General features: G+C 50.7%; 2 protein-coding genes across 7 annotated transcripts in view; one reads left to right on the top strand and one right to left on the bottom strand.

The window, feature by feature from the left end:
• Positions 1-18,507, bottom strand: part of SYS1 (SYS1 golgi trafficking protein) — a 35,036-nt gene extending 16,529 nt beyond the window's left edge. For 2 of the 4 annotated variants that reach the window (XM_073793042.1, XM_019943880.3), the window contains exons 1-3: positions 18,367-18,503; positions 17,908-18,149; positions 16,500-16,567 (exon numbers count right to left, since the gene is read on the bottom strand). In XM_073793042.1, coding sequence (XP_073649143.1) covers positions 16,500-16,567; positions 17,908-18,069 — 230 coding nt within the window. In that variant the 5' untranslated portion in view covers positions 18,070-18,149; positions 18,367-18,503. Of the gene's footprint in view, positions 1-14,116; positions 15,347-16,499; positions 16,568-17,907; positions 18,171-18,366 lie in introns of those variants that run through there. The other 2 variants (XM_019943879.3, XM_004322045.4) reach the window with 2 other exon arrangements.
• Positions 5,550-9,170, top strand: TP53TG5 (TP53 target 5). Of its 3 annotated transcripts, none has more exons than XR_012326366.1 (5): positions 5,550-5,689; positions 5,993-6,067; positions 6,268-6,398; positions 7,881-8,725; positions 9,108-9,119. XR_012326366.1 is itself a non-coding variant. In XM_073793039.1 (5 exons), exons 1-4 carry the CDS (start codon positions 5,642-5,644, stop codon positions 8,389-8,391), a joined length of 765 nt encoding a protein of 254 aa, XP_073649140.1. In that variant the 5' UTR covers positions 5,550-5,641; the 3' UTR covers positions 8,392-8,412; positions 9,108-9,170. The 3 variants fall into 3 exon arrangements, 2 of the variants coding, with proteins under 2 accessions (XP_073649140.1, XP_073649141.1); XM_073793039.1 differs by having other exon boundaries at positions 7,881-8,412; positions 9,108-9,170; XM_073793040.1 differs by lacking the exon at positions 5,993-6,067 and having other exon boundaries at positions 5,613-5,689; positions 7,881-8,412; positions 9,108-9,170.
• Positions 18,508-21,368: the final 2,861 nt, after the last annotated feature.

Genomic DNA, 21,368 nt, shown 5'->3' with positions numbered 1-21,368 from the left:
TAGAGCCCACGAGCCACAACTACTGAACCCCGCGTGCCTAGAGCCCGTGCTACAACAAGAGAAGCCACGGGGCAATGAGATGGCCGCGCAACCCAACGAAGAGTAGCCCCCCGCTCACCGCAACTAGAGAAAGCTCACGTGCAGCCACAAAGACCCAATGCAGCCAAAAATAAATAAATAAATTTATTTTAAAAAAAAGAAAATCAAAAGAAAAAAATTAAATATGTATCCCGCTTTGAAATATATATATATATGTATATACCCCAATAAACCTAACTTTAAAGAAAGTAAAGTACAAACTATGAGATGAAACAAAACAATGACGAAAAAAGAGTAGACCCTCACAGCCATCAGGATAGCTACTATAGAAAGAAAGAAAGAAAGAAAGAAAGAAAGAAAGAAAGAAAGAAAGGAGGGAGGGAGGAAAAATAACAAGTGTTGGTGAGGATGTGGCAAACCGAAACCCTGTGCACTGTTGGTGGGAATGTAAAATAGTGCAGCCACTATAGAAAACAGAATGGTGGTTCCTCAAAAAATTAAAAATAGAGGGACTTCCCTGGTAGTCCAGTGGGTAAGACTCCGAGCTCCCAATGCAGGAGGCCCAGGTTTGATCCCTGGTCAGGGAATTAGATCCCTCATGCCTCAACTAAGAGTCTGCATGCCACAACTAAGAAGTCCACATGCCGCAACTAAGACCCAGCGCAGGCTAAATAAATAAATATTAAAAGAAATTAAAAATAGAATTACCATATGGCCCAGAAATTCCACTTGTGAGTGTACACTCAAAAGAATTTAAAGTAGGGTCTTAAAGAGAGATATTGGGGCTCCCCTGGTGGCACAGTTAAGAATCCGCCTGCCAAGCAGGGGACACGGGTTCGAGCCCTGGCCCGGGAAGATCCCACATGCCGCAGAGCAACTAAGCCCATGTGCCACAACTACTGAGCCTGCGCTCTAGAGCCCACGTGCCACAACTACTGAAGCCTGTGCACCTAGAGCCCATGGTCCACAACAAGAGAAGCCACCGCATGTGAAGCCCACACACTGCAATGAAGAGTAGCCCCTGCTCGCTGCAACTAGAGAAAGCCCGCGTGTAGCAACGAAGACCCAACACAACCAAAAATAAATAATTTTTTTTAAAAAGAGAGATATTTGTACACCCATGTTCATAGCAGCATTATTCATAGTAGCCAAAAAGGTGGAAGCAACCCAAGTGCCTACCAATGATTAGTAGATAAGCAAAATATGGTCTATACGTACAACAGAATATTATTCAGCCTTAAAGGAAGGGAATTCTGCTATAACGTGATGAACCTTGAGGATATTATGCTAAGTGAAATAAGCCATCACAGCAAAACAAATATTGTATGATGCCATTCACATGAGGTCCCTAGAGCAGTCAAATTCATAGAGACAGAAGGTAGCAGGGTGGTTGCCAGGGCTGAGGGGGAGTTGGGAATGGGGAGTTGTTATTTAGTATTGAGTTTCAGTTTTGCAAGATGAAAAGAGTTCTGGAGATGGATGGCGGTGATGGTTACGCAACAGTGTGAATGTACTGAACACTACTGAACTGCCCACTTAAAATGTTTAAGGTGGTAAATTTTGTTATGTGTATTTACCACAACTAAGAAAAACAGACTGGAAGTTTCTCACTCAAGTGCCTTGGATTTGGTCCAAAAGGCTGACCAGCTGTGTGTCCTTGGGTGTCACTATTCCCATAAATGGTTTTTCCTGTGTAAACGGAAGAGACAGACAAGACAGAATATGGGAATTTGCTTTAGGAGCCATTGCTGGGGTACAATGTCTGGTCAGGGAGAATGCCCTGCCCCCTTGGGGATGAACTCCCTAAGCTTCCAAAGGGAGGGAAGTGAATGACGATGAAAAGAACAGGCTAGAACAGAATGGCAGAGGCGCGCGCCAGCCCCTGGAGCTCAATCAAGCCCCGTTGCCTCGGTTGCTGGAACGCTCCCAGGATGCTCTGACCCTCAGGACAAACTCCCTGCCCCTGAGCCTGTGATCAAGCCCTTAGCAGTCTGTGTCTTGCTCACTCCTCCGGGTTTGGTCACTGCCGTTCTGGGCTCCTACTTTCCACTCCAGCACATACACCAGTTCATAATTCCCTCCCACACCCGTACTTTTAAAATCCCCTCTTTTGAGAGTGCCCTGCCCAGCCCACAGCCCTCTGCCTGGAGGCCATCCTCCTTTGTTCCTCATCACCATCTCTGCGAAGACTTCCCTGGCCTCCCACACTGCTCCTCTGTGTTCCAGCGGCGCCCGCCCCCCAGCCCTTACCATAGGTAATGCCATTTATTTCACTTTTTCATGAAATACTTAGTGGGCACCTATTGTCAGCCAGGTACTATTCTAGGCTCTGAGGGGATAGCAACGAAGAGAACAGCCAGAAGTCCCTGCCCCTGAGGAACGCATATTCTAGAAGGACCTCTCCCCTGGGCCTGTGTGCCATCTTCAGTGGGGAGCGCACAGCGGGGCCCCAGCCCTTGGTGCCCAGGTGCTGAGTGGCGGGGGTAGACGACCCTGATGCAGCCCACCAGAGTCCAGCAGGGTCCAGGAAGAGCTGAAATCGCGCAGGGAGAGGGAAGCAGAGGAGCCACGGAGAGTGCTGAGGCAGAGGGAGAGGGGCGGGGCTGTGCTCCGCGCCTTCCCTGCCAAGTCACCTCCTGGGTTTCTTCCCTGGTGCACAGAGTGTTTTACCACCCGCTTATCTTTGCCCTAATAATAAAGGGCATGTACATGTAAGAAGCTGTTCGGTAGTCTGGTCTTGGTCCATCACCCCTAAAAGGCAGAGCTAAGCACCCCAGATGCACGCACACCCCTCCGCCCGGGTATGGTGTGGATGTGGTACCAGATTGGCTGACTGAGTGAGGTGGTGCCCGAGAGGCTGGATCTCACCAGCTCTTCTGATTATTCAGATGCAGCCAGCTGGGCAGATTACTCAGAGCAGCCTAAGCTGTTAAAATCTCCCATCATCTGTCCCCAGCCCTTCACCACGACTCCGCCTCTGCCCTCATCTCCTGACGCCACTCCTTCCCCCTTCCCTCACCTCCTCCAGGTCTCTCCTCAAATCTCATCTTGTCGGTGAAATGGCCCCATTCCATCCTTTTTAATACAGCAAAGCTTCTACTTTTGTTCTCCCTTTCCGGACCACACTGTTTACTTTTCTCCACACACTTACTCCCATCCAACGTTAACAGAAGCGTGCTGGAACCGACTCTGAGGGCTTACAAAAGCCTATGACATTTTTAGGAACTTGGTTGGCTGGTTGTTAAGCAATGCCATCACTAAAAATTAAATTATACCAACTTCATCAAGTTAACGATATTAAAAACAAAGGTGAGGGGCTTCCCTGGTGGCGCAGTGGTTAAGAATCCACCTGCCAACGTAGGGGACACGGGTTCGAGCCCTGGTCCGGGAAGATCCCACATACCACAGAGCAACTAAGCCCATGCACCGCAACTACTGAGCCCACGTGCCACAACTACCAAAGCCCGAGCACCTAGAGCCCGTGCTCCACAAGAGAAGCCACCGAAATGAGAAGCCCACGCACTGCAACGAAGAGCAGTCCCCGCTCACCGCAACTAGAGAAAGCCCGCGTGCAGCAACGAAGACCCAACACAGCCAAAAATAAATAAATAAAAAATAAATTAATTAAAAAAAATAAAAACAAAGGTGAAAAATGCTCAAACTCATCACTTTCTAATTTTTACTACCTTTTGCTATTATCTATGATCTTGAGAATCTTTACAGCTGTAGAAATACGGTAGAAATATATAATATATAATGGCATGCTACTGTGCATTTCTTTTCAACTCTGCATTCATTGACATCACACTGGTAGCTTGAAATCGGCCCTGGTAGGAGTATTTACACCACAGAAATAGGTAAGTATGATAAATCAGGTTTTGATTTATTGTTCTGTTGATTGTCTAGACCAGCAGTTGGCCATGGGCCAAATCCAGCCCACCAACTATTTCTGTAAATAAACTTTATTGCAACACAGCCAGGCCCACTCATTTCCATATCTGTGGCTGCTTTCACATCCCAAGAGCAGTTGAGTAGTTGCAACTACATGGCCTGCAAAGTCTAACATATTTACTATCTTATTCCTTACAGAAGAAATTTGCCTACCCCCGGTCTAGCCTTAAGAAAGTAACGGAGGAAATGTTAATAATGTAGATTAAATGTAAATATGTTCTGTCTATAGCTGCTACAGGCAGATCTCATTTTATTTCGCTTTACTGCACTTCACAGATAGTGCGGTATTTACAAATTGAAGGTTTGTGGAAACCCTAGTTGAACAAGTCCATAGGCACCATTTTTTCAACAGCATTTGCTTGCTTCATGTCACTGTGTCACATTTTGGTAATTTTCACAATATTTCAAACTTTTTCACTATTATACTTGTTACAGTGATCTGTGACCTTTGATGTTGCTGCTACGACTTGCTGAAGGCTCAGATGATGATCAGCGTTTTTTAGCAATTAAGTATTTTTAAATTAAGGTATGTACATTTTTTTAGACATAATGCTATTATTGCACACTTAACAGACTACAGTATAGTGTAAACATAACTTTCATATGCACTGGGAAACCAAAAGATTCAGGTAGCTCGCTGTATTGCAGTGGTCTGGAACCGAACCTGCCATATCTCTGAGGTATGCCTGTACATTGAAAATGGCCACACACGCGCAAAAAAAGCTGAGCAAATATACTCCCGGTGTTTGAAAACTGTGACCTAATACAGCAGAGAAGTCGATCAGGTCATTGAGAAATGAGTTGAATTCCAACATCTTTGTTCTTTCACTTTTTCACTTTCTTACATCAACATTCATGTTGGAACTACACTTGTTCATCAGTTATAACCATAGGTTGACTATGGATGCAAGAGTTAGGCAAAATTCAAGAAAAGTATACTGTAAGAATAAACTGGCTATACCGAATTCACAATAAAGAGTATTGTAGAATTTTGTTAGGTTTCTTTCAGTAAAATTTATGATAAACACACATTCACACACACATATACACACTTTGTTTCAGAGAGCCTATTGTTAAACCTTTACAAGCACACACATTCTCCACTAGAATGTAAGTTCCTTGATGGTAGGAATTGTTTTTTTTTTTAATCCAGCGCTTAGAACACACCTAACACATAGCAGATACACAGTCAACATATGTGACATGAATCAACATATGAGCATAGTTGGGAACCCACGTTTCATGGGTTGACGGTCAGACCTTACGTTTCCAGCTCCAACATTATCCAGCTGTGTGGATAAATTATTTAATTTCTTTGAACCCTGGGTTCTTTATTAAAACAAACAAACAAACGAAAAGACGGGGGAATCTTCCTACCTCACAGGGAGATGGTGACAATATATGCCTCTGCCCGGCACCTACCAGGTTTCTCCACAGACAGGAGTTTCCTCCTCACCCTCCACCCCTGCCATCCACATACTCCTCGGAGACAGCCCTGCCACTGTCACACATTTCAGTGATGTCACAGCCCCCTCCCTGGGAGCCCCAGCACAATCATCCCCATGCCCAGCCTGAGCGCTGGCTGAGCTGAGAGAGGCGGGGGGCAGGCAGTGCCTTGCTCCATCTGTCTCTGAGGCCTCACAGCTCCAGCATGAGTCCATCAGCAAAGAAGAGGCTCAAGAATACAGTGGTTTCCAAGGTTGGATTTGGGACTAGACCCAGCGGGGGTCTCAACAAAGAGTCCAACCATGCCCAGGATGGGGACCTTCCAGCCTGGGGGGAAGAGGGAGAGGTGAAGGGTGAAGGGAGGTCAGGAGAGTTAGAATGGGCTCCCTGTTTCCACCCCCAAACCAAGGTGACAAAACTCCCAGTCTAGGGTTGGTCACACCAAGCCCAGCCCAATGGAGAGGCATTATGGAGGCGTTCGAGGGGTTCCTACTGTGTTAGCATTCCCTCTCTCTCTCTCTCTCTCTCCCTCTCTCTCTCTCTCTCTCTCTGTCAGATGCAAGATGAGGAACCATGGGACAAGATACAGCAGCCTGTCAGCAAAGTAATTGCGCGGAACCGACTTAAAGCGGTGAGGCGCCCCGTTTTGGTGTCTGCTTAGGAGAGCCTGAGCCCCCATGCAGTGTTGCTCCTGGCTGCCAGGCCGAGTGACCCGGGAGGAGTCACCTGGCCCTGCCCTGAGCTGAGCTGAGCCAAAGTCCGGGTAGCGGGGTGGGACGCTAGCCCAGGAAAGCTGAAGCTTCAGTTTTTCTGGCTCCTCGCCCCTGGCAGGTGCTAAAAAACTTGGCGCTCTTGAAGCTGCTTGAGAGCTCGAACCCTCGGACCCAAGAACTGCATAACCTGGCCAAAAGGTGTTGGAATTCCCTGCTCAGAGTTCCGAAGATCCGCAGGGTCTCCTCTGGGTGAGCATGGCCCACCCGCGGCCCCTATCATGGGCCCAATAGCCACCTTTACTAGGAACGGGCACTATGCTAAGGAATTTCGCAACCTGCATTTTGACTAGGCTCTGGCAGAAAGGTAGTTATTTATTAGCCCTATTTTACTGAGGAGCTGAGGCTCAAGAGATGTTGTAACTTATCCCGTTAACTGGACTGGTAAGTGGCAGAGCTAGGATTTGAAGCCGTTCCCAGCTGATATCAGAGCTGTTGTCATAACCCTGGTCATAATCATCCAACCACGGGACTAACCACCACCTGGTGCTCTGAGCACGCGGGGCCACCCCTTCTGCCTCTCCCAAGTCAACACCACGCAGAGATTCACCTGCAAACTAGTCATTCTGCTGAGGCTCAGTTTCCTCACAAGTCACATCAGGATGCTAAGAAAGCTGACATGAGGCACCCGCTAAGTGCCAGGTACCATGCAAAGCATTTTCCCACTTAGTTTATTCTTCACAAAAATCCTGTTAGGTAGAAGGAATTACCCCAGTTTTACAGATGAGGAAACTAAGGCTCTTGCCCCAAATCACACAGATGGTAAGAGGCAGAAGCAAGTGTGAATCCCAGTTTGTCTCCAAAGCCTGTGCTCTCCAAGCCGCTCTGCCTCTTCCCTGCCTCCTGCTTTGCAGGACTGTTGTGAGGGTCCTGGGCCTGACACCCAGTGGGCACCCAATCGGCAGTGGCCATTATTATCCTCTGTATTGTCATTATCCTGAGCCTGAGGCCTCTCTCTCTCCACACACACTCAGCTAGGACGGGGGCTGCCACATTGCAGGGGACTCAGTCTACGACAGACACCCCTGGGGAAAGTCTCCTAAGCCCTCTAGGTAACTCCACCCTCTGGCTCCTCCCTCTGAGTTGGCGTCCTCCTCGATGCAGGTGCTCAGGAAACACTGAGCCAGAAGGGTCAGGATCATCTAGTCCCAGAGATTTCCAAGCCTTTTTAAAGCAGCAGAGCCACTCTTCAAATTTCTGTCCCTAAGCCCCAACTGTGTCGTTGGAGGGAAGCTATCCTGCCCCTCACCCTGCCCCTCCAGGGGTGGGGGGTGGTCATTTGAGATATTTTCTAAGATTTCTTGGAACACAATATGAAAAAAAAAAAACCCAAAAACAAAACACTGGACCAGTCCACTCCATCAGTTGAAATCCAAAGAGGCAGAACCCTAACCTAGTGGCCGATGCAGGCAATATATATTTCTAGGTATCCTAACTACTAGCCATTGCCTCAGGCCTTTCCAACCTCTCACATCCCTTCTGCCTGCCGGTCCTTATCACCACACCCCCTGCCCCCAGGAACAAGACCTCTGAGTGGTAGAGAAGCTTCTTTTCAGGCCCTCTCTAGCTTTCCTGACAGGCTCCCTGAGCTGACTGCAGAACCGTTGTCTCGGTCTAGCTGGAGGCCCAGGACCTTGGTCTTGCTCTGCTGACTGCCGCTCCTCTCCCTGCCAGCCACGAAGACGTCTGGGATACAGTAGAACAAAATAACAAAGATCTTCAGGAGGCTGGGTGTCCCAACAAGAAACTGGACTCCAAGAAATCAGAGCCCCTGAGGGAGCCTGAGGACCCGGAGCAGCCAAGGCCCAAGGCGGCACTGCGGAAGGGGCACACGGCACAGCAAGCAGTGCCGCACGAGGAGGAGCGGCCGGAGCCTGAGGTCCCCATGACGTCAAAGGGTCGTGGCCTGCCCACTGGCCCTGGAGCCCAGGAGAGGCAATCACCCACTGTGGACCCCCGGGTCGTCTTCCTGAAGACCCACCAGTACAGAACTCCCATGGAGGACATGAAACAGCTGGACACAGCAGACCAGTGGATCTGGTGTGAGGGGCTGCCCACACGAGTCCACCTCCCAGGGCCCCGGGTGATGTGCAGACCATCCGCCCTGCGCTCGGTCAAGCGCTGCTGCACCCGCCTCTGCTCGGCATCACTTGAGCTGCCAATGGTCCGTCCATACAAGATGTGACAATGCCACTGCCAGGCTAGGGTGAGACACAAGCCCCAAGCCAGGCCCTGAGCTGGGCCCAGAGTCAGAGGGCTTAGGATCCAGAGTTTTGGGGGCTGTGGCTGGCGGTGCTGGGAGGCCCTACCTTCATGCCCAGAGAGGGAAGCCCAGAGAGGCGGAAGCCATTGACCAAGTCCACACAGCAGGGCAGTGGCCAGGCTGGGTCCTCTCAGGACCCAAGTAGGGGCTCCGGGGAAGGAGGGCACTGGGAGTGTGGTTCTGAGGTGGGTCATCCACTGCCTGGAGGCCTCAGGAGGGGCCATCTGCTATGGCTCAGAATCTCACAGAAGTCTGAGTAAGTGAGTTTAGGGATTTCCAAATGTGGGGCTAAGGGGAGGGGGCGTGGTCAAGTAAGGCTCTTCTGCATCTCACCCCCTCTTAGATAAACTCTGCATTTGTTTTATTTATTCGTGCCTCAAATAAGACCTACTCTGAACAAAAGTTCCTTAGCAAAAGAAAAAGTAGAAATACTCCAGCCCCTCCACTGAGGTCCCAAGAAAGGAAGGGGGTGATGGGCCTGGGGGTCCAGTTGAATGGGAAGCTGCCCCTTCAGCAAACCGGGCATCGCCAATCTGCCAGACACCGCAGCGCCCTGGTCCCTGAGCCCTCTCCCTGGACGCCAGCGCCCTCTGGGGGCGGTCTTAGCTCCTAACTGACGCTGAGGTCTCTGCTCGCAGGTGTGACCTCGGATGGGAGCCAGAGGTGTGCGGAGAGGGCGGAGATCGCGCAACCATCTCAACGGGAGGGACGGGCGGGAAAATTCGCGAGTCTACAAATAAAATCTCCCATATGGCGCTGAAGAATACTGCCGCTGGCTCTGCCTCTTTATCTGGGGCTGGAAAGGCTGGAGGAAAGAGGCCCTCCGCGGAGGTAAGGTGGGGGAGTGGTGAAGAGTGTGAATCACGACTTCAGGTTAATTCCACTCCATCCCCAGGTCCCTACGGTCAGTGTAGAAGCCGTAACAAAGAAGCAAGCGGGCTGCTCCCCTCCCCCGCCTCTGCAAGCTGGCCTCCTGAGCGGTGCTCTCCATGAAGTCATAGAAGGGGGGCGTTGGTTGTGCGCTTCCCGGGTGCCAGGTGCCTCACAATGGCCCTGCAGGCCAAGGAGAGGAGGAAACCCCCGCGGCGCCGAGAAGCTGAGGTCTTGCGCAGGCTCACGCCGCTGGGAAGTGGCACAGCAAGAACTCTAATCTAGGTCTCCTGGCTGCTCCCCGTTCCATTTCCCGAAGAAGGGGGAAAGGTGCAACGCAGCATCCAGCCCGTCACGCACGTGCATTGCGCCCTGATTATCACGGCTCCGGGTGTCAATAAATGCCAGCCGGAAATGTGAAATGTGCCCCGCCTGGGTCACGGAAAGCACCGAGTCAGGCGGGGAACTGGTACTTCGTCCTACTGCTCCCGTGGGACACAGCGCGTCCATCCTCCAACCCCGAGTCCGGTAGGAGCCACAGGGCCCTGAATATGCAGTTGGGGAGAGGAAAACAGAGGGGGCCCAGGCTTTCTCTGCACAAAGACTATGATCCTGGTCCTCCGTATTCCCCTGGAGACAGGCTGTGTGCAGCGGGCGCCCTCGGGAGAGCAGCAGAGCCATCGAGGGGCGCAGAGCCCTCCACCCTCACTCCCAGGGAGCCAGGACACTGATGGAGATCCTCAGATTGGGAGGGAGAGAGAAGGATGGGAAAGGCTCCCGCTAAACCGGCCGGCTCGCACCCCTCCTCTCCACTGGGGCTTAGCACCCTGACTGAGCATCCGCCAGGAGACCGCCAGCGGAAACCGGGCCGCGAGAACAGCCTGAGCGGGGCCTGGCGCTGGACCGCTCTGCACCGCACTGCTCAGCCTCGGGAATGGCGACCTAACGCCCCCCGCAGCGCGCTCCCTACCTGCGGCCACCCAGGCGCGGCGCTCCCTTCCCGAGCACCCCGCCCCGCCCCCTCCGCGCAACCTCCACTCCCGTAACCACTTCAAGCTGTCTTCCCGCTAAGCTTGCAATCCAGCCCATTTCCTGGGTAGTCTCCATTTCGGTTCCCTTGCTGGGCATCATCAATCACACCAACCCTCTATTCGATCTTTCCTCCCAAGCACCTTCCGTTCCATCAACCTTCAAGTAAACTTCTGTCCAGCGTGCTCTATCAGCGGGCGATTAGGGCAGCGCACTCCCAAACAAAAAGCCAAACCCTGTGTGTGTGGCGGGGTGAGGGTGGGGGCATGCACTAGGCTTCATGGGAACCTTCCCCGGGGAGCCCCAAGTGGGGGCCCGAATGGCCTGAGCCTAGGCGAGGTTGGCAACTTCTGCTTTGCCCAATTGGGAGCCAGAGCTGGGCCCCAGCTTCCCACGGGCAATGCCATCAAGTGAGCAGACAGAAGCCTGTGTGCCTAGGCTGGGACCCAGCGTGGCCAGGGTGCCGCTGGAGAAGCAAGGATGCAGGCCTCATGCATGTGAATGACTTCCAGCAGTGCACTCCTTCCAGCCTTATCCCTTCCACCTGCTGGCATTAGGCTCAGGCAGCCTGCCTCCCATAACCCCAGGACTAGGGTCTCCCCACTACCATTCTCCCATTGTTTAACCACTTCAACCTGAGGCCCCTCTTCAGGGCTCAGTCAGATCCTGATTTGGGCAGGATGCTGCAACCCATAATCTCAGGGATAAGAGACCGCAGGAGAAATGGCTCCCTAACAGTTAACTGGGGGAAATTTTTTAATGTTTGAATTTTAACAAGTCACACGACCTCTCAGAGCGTATTGCATCTGTTTATTAAAAGAGGGATACTAGTAGCCATTCCAGAGGGCTTTGCGCAAATCAGGCTTGATGTAGTTGAAACCAGTTTGTGGGACGTTGAACATTCGGCCTGTTTTCCAGGCCTCCTTGCTGTAATAAAGCCAGTACTGGCCCTGTTTCTCACTTATGAGCGGCTGCCTAACTGCCCACCTTTAGGGAACTAGCTGCTTGGTTAAAAAGCCAATCTTATGTTCACATTCACAAAATAGCATCTGGATCCCGGAGACTGTCCCTCTCCCAATCTGGGCCATGTACCACTTAAACATGATTGGTGGATGAATGGGGCTGAGGTTGCTGAGGCAGACAGGCCTAGCTTCTTATCAGCTGTTTGATGCTGGGGAAAGCTGTTTACTCCTAAGCCTCAGTTTCATTGTCTGCAAAATGGGGAAAACGGTGGTGCCTATCTCATTGGGTTAAGTTAGAAACATAAATCACTTTACAGTGCATGGCACATAGGAGCTCAATACTCGGTGGCTGTACCTAGGTCATGGGCAAGCCTGTCCCCCACCTAACAGCTGAGGCTTTGAAGAAAGATATCTCCTCTGTAAAATGGGAAGGGGGCAGCGGTCCCATAATTCTAACTGCTTAGATTCATGGATCACTTTCTTATAGGTCAGGCACAGCACTAAATGCTTTACATTATGACATCTCACTGAATCCTCACAAAAACTCAGGGAAGTTCAACCCAGGGAAGGTTAAGTAGCTTATCCAAGGTCTCAGAGCTGGTAATGGGACTCCAGGACTTAACCTTGCACTCCGTTGCAGCTCTCTATAGCCTTCTGACATTGGGCCCCTAGAAGTCTCCCTGGCCTGGCCAGGTAGGCAGGTCAGGGATTAAAACTCTCAGCTCCCTCTACTCCCCTTGCTTCAATGTTGTTCTACCATCCTTTGCTACTTTCCTACAGAAAACCTCAAGCACGCAGTAGCTCTTAATTCCCTCTCCACAAAGAACCTCTCTTGTGCCCAGAACTGGCCTCTCCTTCCCCTGCCCCTGAGGCTGTAGTCCCTGGGTTACAGGCTGACTGCCCCCGGGGACTGCGAGAAGGAAGCTACCCTGATCTGGGAGTTGTTGAAGAGAGGCTAAGACTCTGCTTCCAGGGGAACCTAACCTGTTTGAGCTGTGCCTCACATAAGACTCACGGGGACCTGGAGCTTCCCGCCTCACTGGTGCCTGCTGGCTGCCCTTCTGACCCCCATGTGGCTCTGATCTGGGCAGGCCTGCCTAGAACTAGGGGTTAGAGGCACCCTCTGAGCTAGACATCCCTTTCTCCTTTCCCATCCTTCTTGTGGGTTATAAACTATTCTGAGCACCAGCTATGCACTAGTCTCCACTTGTCTCTCCAAATGGTAGTGGACGGGATGGGGCGGGGGGGCGTCTAGACGTCAGACCCCTACGAAGTCAAGAGCTACACCAACTCAGTGGTAGGGTGGCGGTAACTTTCGGATCTAGGTACTTTCCTTTATCCTTTGGAAATAAAAATATTTCCAACATTCCTATGTTCACTTGGAAATCTGTGGCCATATTTAATGTACTGCCTATCAGTTTTTCTTGGAAAGCAAGTAATATTCACACAGTTTACATCCTTAGTATTTAAAACAATACAGTAGGATGAGAAAGTATGATTAGAAGGTGCAGATTGTTTAAGCACTAAGAACTTAAACATCTTTAACTATTAATCTCTTCAGAATGAGTTTATTAATGTCACTACCGGAACCCAAATCCTGGCTCTGCCAGCTCCTAACATGTAACCTTGGGCAAGTTCCTTACAGTTTCCTCATCTGTAAGATACAGATGATGCTGTTTCCTACTTCAGAGGGTTGTTGTGAAGATTAAGTGAGCAAGGAGGTGCAGAGCACTTAGTCTACTGCTGGACATCTCTTTAGGAAGCACTCAATGCATGTTATTTATTACTTCCATTGCCCAGTCCTCTCTGGAACTTGCCTCTAGACACTGCTTTGTCACTTTAGAATTCATAAAAATCTCAGGAAACTCACATATGTTTGACCCCCAACTGTCATTCAGCTTAGTCATGATATTGTTAAAAAACAAAAAAAACCCACCTTGGCTCCCCTGACCTTTGGCAGTTTTCATAAATCCAACTGACACTCAAGGGGCAGAGATCTGTCATCGACGATGTGCAGGACAGCACCAGCCTTTGTGGGAAACTCCCAAAGAGGTGTGCCAACAGCTGGAGCTACCACCACCAGAGCTGGCCACGGGAGCCTGTGGCCACACGATGTGAGTGCTCTGAGGCTTGCCTCAAAATAGTTAGTCACCTGCCTTTAGAGTCTGGGGGGAAATCCATCCACCCAGGGGAAGCCATTTCAGCTGGTCATACCTCCTGGACCCCGCAGTCAGGATTAGAATCTCATTAACAACCTGCTTCCTCCCAGCTTGGCTAGAGTTCCCTGAGTTACTGAGGTGCCTCACCCGAGCATTTTCCCAGCCTCTGCCCAGGCATGTTCACTCTTAAACCTTCATCCTGTCGGCCTCAACTTCCTATTCTGCAGGGCTGGGAGCCAGGAGGCTAGAAAGGCTTCCTGGGGAGATGGCAAAAGTCCCCAGCCGTGTAGCCCTAACACTGAAAGCTGAGCACTGACAGCTCTCTCAGGCAGGCTCTGGAGGACCCAAAGGGGAGCAGCAATGGTTTCCAGGCAGAAATGGGTCTAGACCAGTGCATTCCACTGGGCACGTTCAGAAGTCACTGGCAAATGGCAAAGGTACCCTGAGCGTCATGGCAGTTCACCCAAGGCGTGGCGGAGAAGGCTGCAGGCGGGGGTGGGACACAGGTGTCCCCGGCACTTAGTGTTTTAACCAGGTGGAGGAATACTTGGGTTCAGGAAAAAAAGAAGGTGGCCTAATCATTCTGTATAGCTCCCGAGCACAGTATTACAAAATAAGCACAGGCAGAACCGTGGAAAATACTGTATTTATGTACACGGGAAGGGCAGCTGTAAGCCCCTCACAGAGGACACTCCACCCCGAAGAAAAATCTTAGTAGCAAATTCCTATCTCCCTCGGCACTATCAAGTGCACCTCAAGCTGGAAGGCTGGGCTTCCTGTGTCTGGGCGCCCACTGTACCCTTCCCACTGTGTAATTCCAAACAAGGCGGGAAAAGGGAACTATTGCCAGAACGGAGGTCCGTGGGAGCTGGGATGCCCGGTCATTCCTAGAGAACAGGCAGTGACTCTAGTTCGAGGGTTAGATGGGGAGCGACGCTAAGATTCTTCTCTGGGTCCTACGGCCTGCAATGTTGAAAGCTGGCAGCAGGGTGGAGGCCCAGTAGAGAGAACCGGAAGAAAGTCAGTCATGGGTTCACTGGTGTACACACACATGTGTGTAGCAGGACACAGGTTGTGCGTTTTCTTTCTGCTTGATGCCTCCACCTGCCATCCTCTCACCGACAGCAGCCTGCTACTTTGCGCCTACATCTGTCTGTGGCTCTGGATCCAGAAACCCAGTGTTGCTCCGAACAGAACAGCTGCAGTCCAGCAGCATGGCAAAGCTAACAGCTGTCCCAGGGAGGTAAGACAGGTGGCTAGAAGAGTGGTTCGCTGTGATCAGATACCCTTGATTATTTTTTTTTTTCCTTTTTAAAATAACAGGCTGGTGACAGGTATGGTGGCTCAAGAGTGGCATGGTTCTGATTCTGTTATTACCCTGAAAGAGGTCCCCCTTGCCGACCTCCCAGATACCAAGGCTTCAGTGAACGGAGGCCGTTCTTGCAGCTGTGATCCTGCCTGCTACCTGCCTTCTTGACGGGGCCTCACTCTCTCTCCCACACCAACAGAGACTTCACATTTCCCGGGTTCCTCTCAGGCCTGGGCTGGACCTCATCTGGACAGTCGGAGCAGCCCAAGGTGTCAAGTGCCCAGCTGGGTGTCCAAAGGACCTGACTCTAGACACTGGACTTCGGGGCTGAGTTGAGGGGGATCTCCTTGAGCTCCGACCGCATACACAGGTACTCCCCGATGACAGCCATGAGTGCAATGCACACGGCCTGGACCAGCCACCAGGTCAGCGCCGAGGGGAAACGGGAGCTGTAGAACCAGCAGCCCAGGAGGTGAAAGAAATGGACAGTGACAGTGAAATCCAGACACTGCTTCCCTCGCCGGATGAAGTACAGCAAGCCCAGGGCACTGTGGGGAGAGGACAGCAGTGAGTTGTCACTGGGTTGTCCTGGCCTTAGATTAGGTTATTTGGGGGAGCAGGGACAATTAGGATGACAGCACAGTGGTCAGAAGCAAGCGAGAGAAGTGGGAGGCAGGGGTTACATTATCAGATGCCCAGAGGAACCTGGCAGGTGATGCTGAGAGTGGATCAGGCTGGGGAGAAGGAAAGAGTACGAGCTTGATGATCAATGCAGCTGCCACTCAGAGGGATCCCAGAGATTGGTGGGGACTGTGGCAGCATGAAGCATACCTGTTTCATCTAAAGTGCGGCCTGCAGCTAGGCAAGTCACCATGCTAGAATGCTGGCCTGGAATCAATCGATCATCCCATTTTTTAAGAGAAGCCAGAAATCTGTATTTTTAACATAAAATATCCTGATTTTCAACTAAGTGAAAAAAGTCTTAAACACCCTGCATGGGTTGACAACTGTGTAAGCCAAACAGAACATATCTGGGAGCCAAATTCAGGTCAAAGTCACCCCACCAGTTTTCAACCTCCAGTGTAAGGTCAAGAACAGTAATGTGAAAGGCATCATTCTAAGTACCTCCTGTGAATTAACTCATGGAACCCTTACCACTATGAGGTGGGTAATATTATTAGCCTGATTTTACTGATGAGGAAACTGGGGCTTAGACAGATTAACTTGTCCACAGTCACTAGACTAGTGGTAAAGCTGAGAGTCAAAGCCAAGTGAGTCGGCTTCCCGAGCCTAAGCTCTTAGTCACTTCCCTAAACCACCTCTCAGTCAAAGCCCTCAGGGTACAGATGAGGACCCAAGACCTAGAGAGAAGGGAAGGAACTTGGCCAATGGCACATGGGCCAAGAATAGACTGACTCCCGGTGCAATCCTTTCCTCATCTGATTCCACATCAGGGAAGTGGTCTGAGATGAAAGCTGTCCCAAGGCAGCATGCACAGAGTGACATAAGAGCTTTCCAGCTAAGTCAAAACAGCGATCAAAGAAACCCTACAGTGGAGCCAGTCCCAGAACTGGCCTCTGCCACCCATTTTAGTCCACCACTGCCCAGGAACAAGTGCCAGTCTGTTTCACGTCCGAATTTAGGAAGTTAGTTCCAGTGCTAAGACCCCAAAAGCTGGATAGCAAAACTGGTGATACTCACCAGGTGAGGGCGTTGAGGACGAAGGACATCGTGGAGAGCCGGCCTGGAGGGGTGGAAAAGCCCAGGATCTGAGGGGGAATCACAAATGGAAATATGCTGGAGAAGTGACCTGGCAGAGCCCCAGGCTCCAGGACCCCAGCAGCCCCGCTCAGGAACAAACATCATTCCAGGACCACAGAAGCCAACAGGCCTCTTCATCTGTATGGCAGCTTACTTCCACCAAGCTGCTTTTACAGACATCCACCACTGTATCTCATCTGACCCCTCACAGCAGCCGGGAAGGGATCATTATCCTCATTTTACAAAGGAGGAATGAAAATTCAAAGAAGTTAAGTCACTTGCCCAAAGTGACAGGGTAAATAAACAGCAAAAGAGTTAGAATGGGGTTCAGCAAGACTCCTAAGAAGGTACTACTAGGCACCTGGTGGGTGAGTGACCTCCACCACTGTCCATACGGTACTATCCAATACCAAACATCTGCACACTTTCAGCTTTCAAAGGCCTTGACATTCATTATCTCATATCATCCTCACAACAACCTCATAAAGTTGTTATTGTTGTTACTGTTACCTCTTTTTGGATAATAACTTGCTTATTATTACCTTTTTTTGGATAATAACTTGCCCAAGGGCTACATAGAGAATAAGCAACAGGAGGAAAGATTCCATCCCAGATCTCCTGGCTCCAAGAACTGTGCTTATTACCATATACCACAGCTGCCTCTCTGAAGCAAAACACCTCTCCACCCTCCCATTACACTTTATAAGGCACTTTCTTACTCCTAGGCCCCTCTGGCCCTCATAACATTTTGCTGAGGATTATTCTATTTCAGAAGAGGAAACAGGCTCAGAAAGATAAAGCAACTTGCCCCAAATCCCACAGCTGGTATGTTTCAGCCTACATTGGACACTAAGCATTTCTGAATCCAAAGCCAGGCTCTTTGTACTGCAGTCCACGACCTCTATGCCAGCGGTCTCATGATTTTGCAGACAGGAAAACAGGTTCAGAGAGATGACAACACTCGCCCCAGGTCACACAGCTAGTACATGGAATTTAGAGACCTGACTCCAAAGTCCAGGAAGTTCCCATTATACTCCGTGAATGCTCTTTTATCCATCCCCCCGTCCCCAATTTGGCACCCGAGAATCTGGGACTCAGAGAAGTGAAGTCACTTTTTCAGTGTCAGAAAGGAGATGTATCAGGTTGCCTGGAACGCAGGCCCCTTCCTTTGTACTGATCTGCCTCTCTGTCATTCCATTTTATGGATAGGGCAGCCGAGGCTCAGAAAGGTGATATCCCTTTCCCAGGGCCACAAAACGAGAAGGTGGCCCAGCCAGGTCTAGAGCCCAGTAGTGTCAGACCACCCGGTGAGGCCGAGACGCCGCCCGCGCCGGCCCGGGGACCATACCTCGGCGTCGAACATCTGGTCCAGCGAGGGGCTGCTGCGCACCAGCCCGTCCACCAGCGCCAGCCACAGGCCCAGCGAGCCGTAATACACGGTCTGCATGAGGACGATCTGCGACAGGATCAGCAACGGGTCCCACACGTAGCTGCGGAACTGGCCCGCCATGCCGGCCCGCGGGGCCCGGCCGCCGCCCGGGCCTGGGTCAGCGCCACCGCCGCGCCATGGGCCCCGGGCCGCCCCGGCACCTGAGAGGACACACGCCGGGCCTCAGCCCGCCGGCCGTCACCATGGCAACGTCGCCCAGTCGGGAGGAGGGACTGGGACCGAGGGGGCGAGCCCATTCCGGGAGTTGGGGGGGAGGCCGGGGCGGACAGACCCATTCCCGGAGTGAGGGGAAATCCTGCCCGTTCCAGCAGCTGCTCGGGCCCCGCTCGTACTCGAGCTCCTGTGGGGTTCACTCACCGGGTGACGGACTCGAGGATCGAAGCTTCCGAGCGCAGCCCAGCCTCAACGACTGGCCCCCGGAACGGTGCTGACAGGCAAGACCATGGAGGATGAGGCCCTACCGGCCTAGAGAGGCAAAGCTCCAGCTCCTGCTGCGACTGTAGCCGCTGCGTAGGAAGGAAGCGTTTCCGGGGACAGCGGTGGAGGGGCGGGGCTGACATTGCGCAGGCGTAGCGGGTGCAGTCTTCGGTTGAGCCACCTAAACGAGAGTAGGGAAGCCCGGAAGCGAAGTGTGCACATGCGCAGAAGAGAAAATGAAGGCGAACGGAAGTGGGGTACCAGAACGGTAGAGCTAGCGTGCCCTCTAGAGGGAAATCTTGAAGAAAAGGAGGACGGCTAGGGTAGAAGGTAAGAGGAGGGGTCAAGGGCAAGGGAAAGATGTTTGGGAATTAACGAGGTGATAACGTCGACTCTGTTTTCAGCCTAGATTCCCAACGTTTTCTTCCTCCTAGTTATATCCTGGGATAACTTGAACTTGCCAGCAATTCCACACATGATTTTGCCACTGTTTCTGGGTTACAGATGGTAAAACTAAGGGCCAGAGAAGGAAAGGAATATACTGTCTCAAAGACATAGAATTAGTGGCAGTCAGAATTAGAGTTCAAGTATTTCCAATACCACAGCACTGATTTCGTGCCCTACTGAGTGCCAGGAAAATTTGCACACGTTCGAATGAGACAGCCGCTGCCCTCAGACACAACCTAACTGTATTAGAAGGCAGAGTAGTGGGTGTTTTATAATGTGGATATCCATATATATATATATATATATATATATATATATATTTAAAATGGGGGAAAAAAGCCCAGGTTCTGAAGTCATACCTGGAAGCAGATCCCGATGCTGCCTGCCGCCATAGCTATTTCTCTCTGCCTTCTCTTCTGAGTCCAAATAGTGTGGACAGTCAGTAAATACGTGCTGAATGAGTCAAGAATAGAGAAAGGGCAACAGCAAATTGATGAGTCATTTCACTCCTGCCTCAGCCGACCGAAACCCATCGATTTCCTTGATCCTAGGTTCTCCTTCTCCGGAAAGGAAAGAAGGGAAGTAACTGGTTCCAGGAAGAGTCCAGGTTTTCTAGCCTGCTCTACTAGCTGTGTGATTAGCAAGCCACTTTCTTCTTTAAACCTCAGCTTCCCTGTTTATGAAATGAGGAGTTAGACAAGATTAATGTTTTCCATCATTTAATCTGCCCTCCACTAATTATTTTCCCATTAAAAAAAGCTTATCAAAGATCTATGTAACTTGCCAGTCAGAACTTCTGAACAGCATGCGTTAACCATGTTATCACCTTGAGTTGTTACAATTCCAGACAAAGGTAAAGAAACCTGAGACGCTATCAAGAGTAAGTGTGTGATTTCCCTTATCGTTTGGAAATATTGTAAACAGTTCACTTGGACTCCAGCTTGGAAGTCATTAAGGCTCAAAGATTTCTGAGGTGATTTCCAGTTCGACTATTCTTTTAGGCACCTCATTTCAGCTCACCAAATCTCTCTGGTGTATTAATGACTTACATGATCTAGTGCTTCTGAGAAAACATCTTCTGTTTATTAAGTGTCTATGTGATCTTGTTTCATCCTCATAATCAGAGAAGGTATGGGAACTCCCTGGCGGTCCAATGGTTAGGACTCTGCACTTTCACTGCCGAGGGCCTGGGTTCGATCCCTGGTCGGGGAACTAAGATCCCACAGTGGCCGAAATCATCATCATCATCAGAGAAGATAGATATTATCCCCCACTTTAAAGGTGAGGAAACTGAGGCTCTGAGAGTGGGGCGTGACTCTACCTAGGTCAGAGAGCTCATAGGAAGCTGAGCTGGGATTCAAACCCAGGACACCTGACTCCAAACACCAAGATACCATTCCAGAATTTTAAAAAAGAAAAAAGAAAGAAAGGAAGAAGACAGTGAAATATGTGTGGGATAGTGGGAAGTGGGGAAGGAGCAGTGAATCCCTAGGCTTAAGTGGTTCAGGGTGAGGGATTACGGAGAGGTTGGAAGAGAGGCTCAGGAAAAGTGCTCTAGAGGTTCAACTTAGTTTCGGCAGGCAGCTTCCTTTCTTCCAGGTGCTAGATGGTGTGTCTCTTCCTGAGTTGGGCCCCCTCAAGTCACATCTGGGCCTTCTCCACCCCATCTCTCCCACAGAAGAAAGGGGAGGGAACACCTTCCTTCCTGGAAAATGCAGGTAGCCCTGAGGCGTTGGGACTGGTGGATAGCTGGTGTCTGAGTCATCCCTGGATCCTGGAGCTTGCCTTTGGGAAACCCCCATGGGCCTGCCAGACAGCAGTTTCCTTTTCCCTGTAGAATTTCAGCTCTTGAATTCCTACCTTTCCAAGCCCCGGAAATGGGCAGTGTCCCAAGTCTTAATTTGGCTACGAGAAGGAAACTAAGCTGAGGAAAACCACGGTAATACTCTTGGCCAGTCTTCGTGACCCATTTTGAGAATTTGACTACAGGTGGCCTGGAAAAGGAAAATGAACTTTGGGTTCAGACCACAAAGCCTGTGCTAGGGCGCCGCCAACTTGCCATGTGACCTTGGGCAAGTCCCACGCTGGATCTTAGTATCCCAAACTATAAAATCAAAGAGGTTCGTTGGACTCCAACTTCCAAACGCAGTCCATGGCCCTGAGCCATCTGAGTCACCTGAGGAACATATACAGTCAGATTCTTAAGCCTTGCTGCAAACCGAAGTCTGAATCTCCAGGAGCAGAGTACAGAAATCTGTAAAGAGCTTCCCAAGTGATTCAGAGGAACATCCGCCTTTGATAATTACAGAACAAGATGATCTGTAATTGACCTCAAACTAACTCTGCTGCTAACAGAAAATTGTGCTGTGACCTTGCCATGTCCACGGCTCTCTTTGGGCCTCAGGGTTTTCTTCCCCTGTCTGTAATATGAGTGGGTTGGACTAAAATAGCTGATCTCCAAGGGCCTTTCCCACGCTGCCAAGTTTGTAGTTTTC

The sequence above is a fragment of the Tursiops truncatus genome, chromosome 15 (assembly GCF_011762595.2).
Source record: "Tursiops truncatus isolate mTurTru1 chromosome 15, mTurTru1.mat.Y, whole genome shotgun sequence".
NCBI classification, from domain to species: domain Eukaryota; kingdom Metazoa; phylum Chordata; class Mammalia; order Artiodactyla; family Delphinidae; genus Tursiops; species Tursiops truncatus.
Note: the sequence above shows the minus strand (reverse complement) of the source record. Positions and strands in the feature narration are given on the sequence as shown.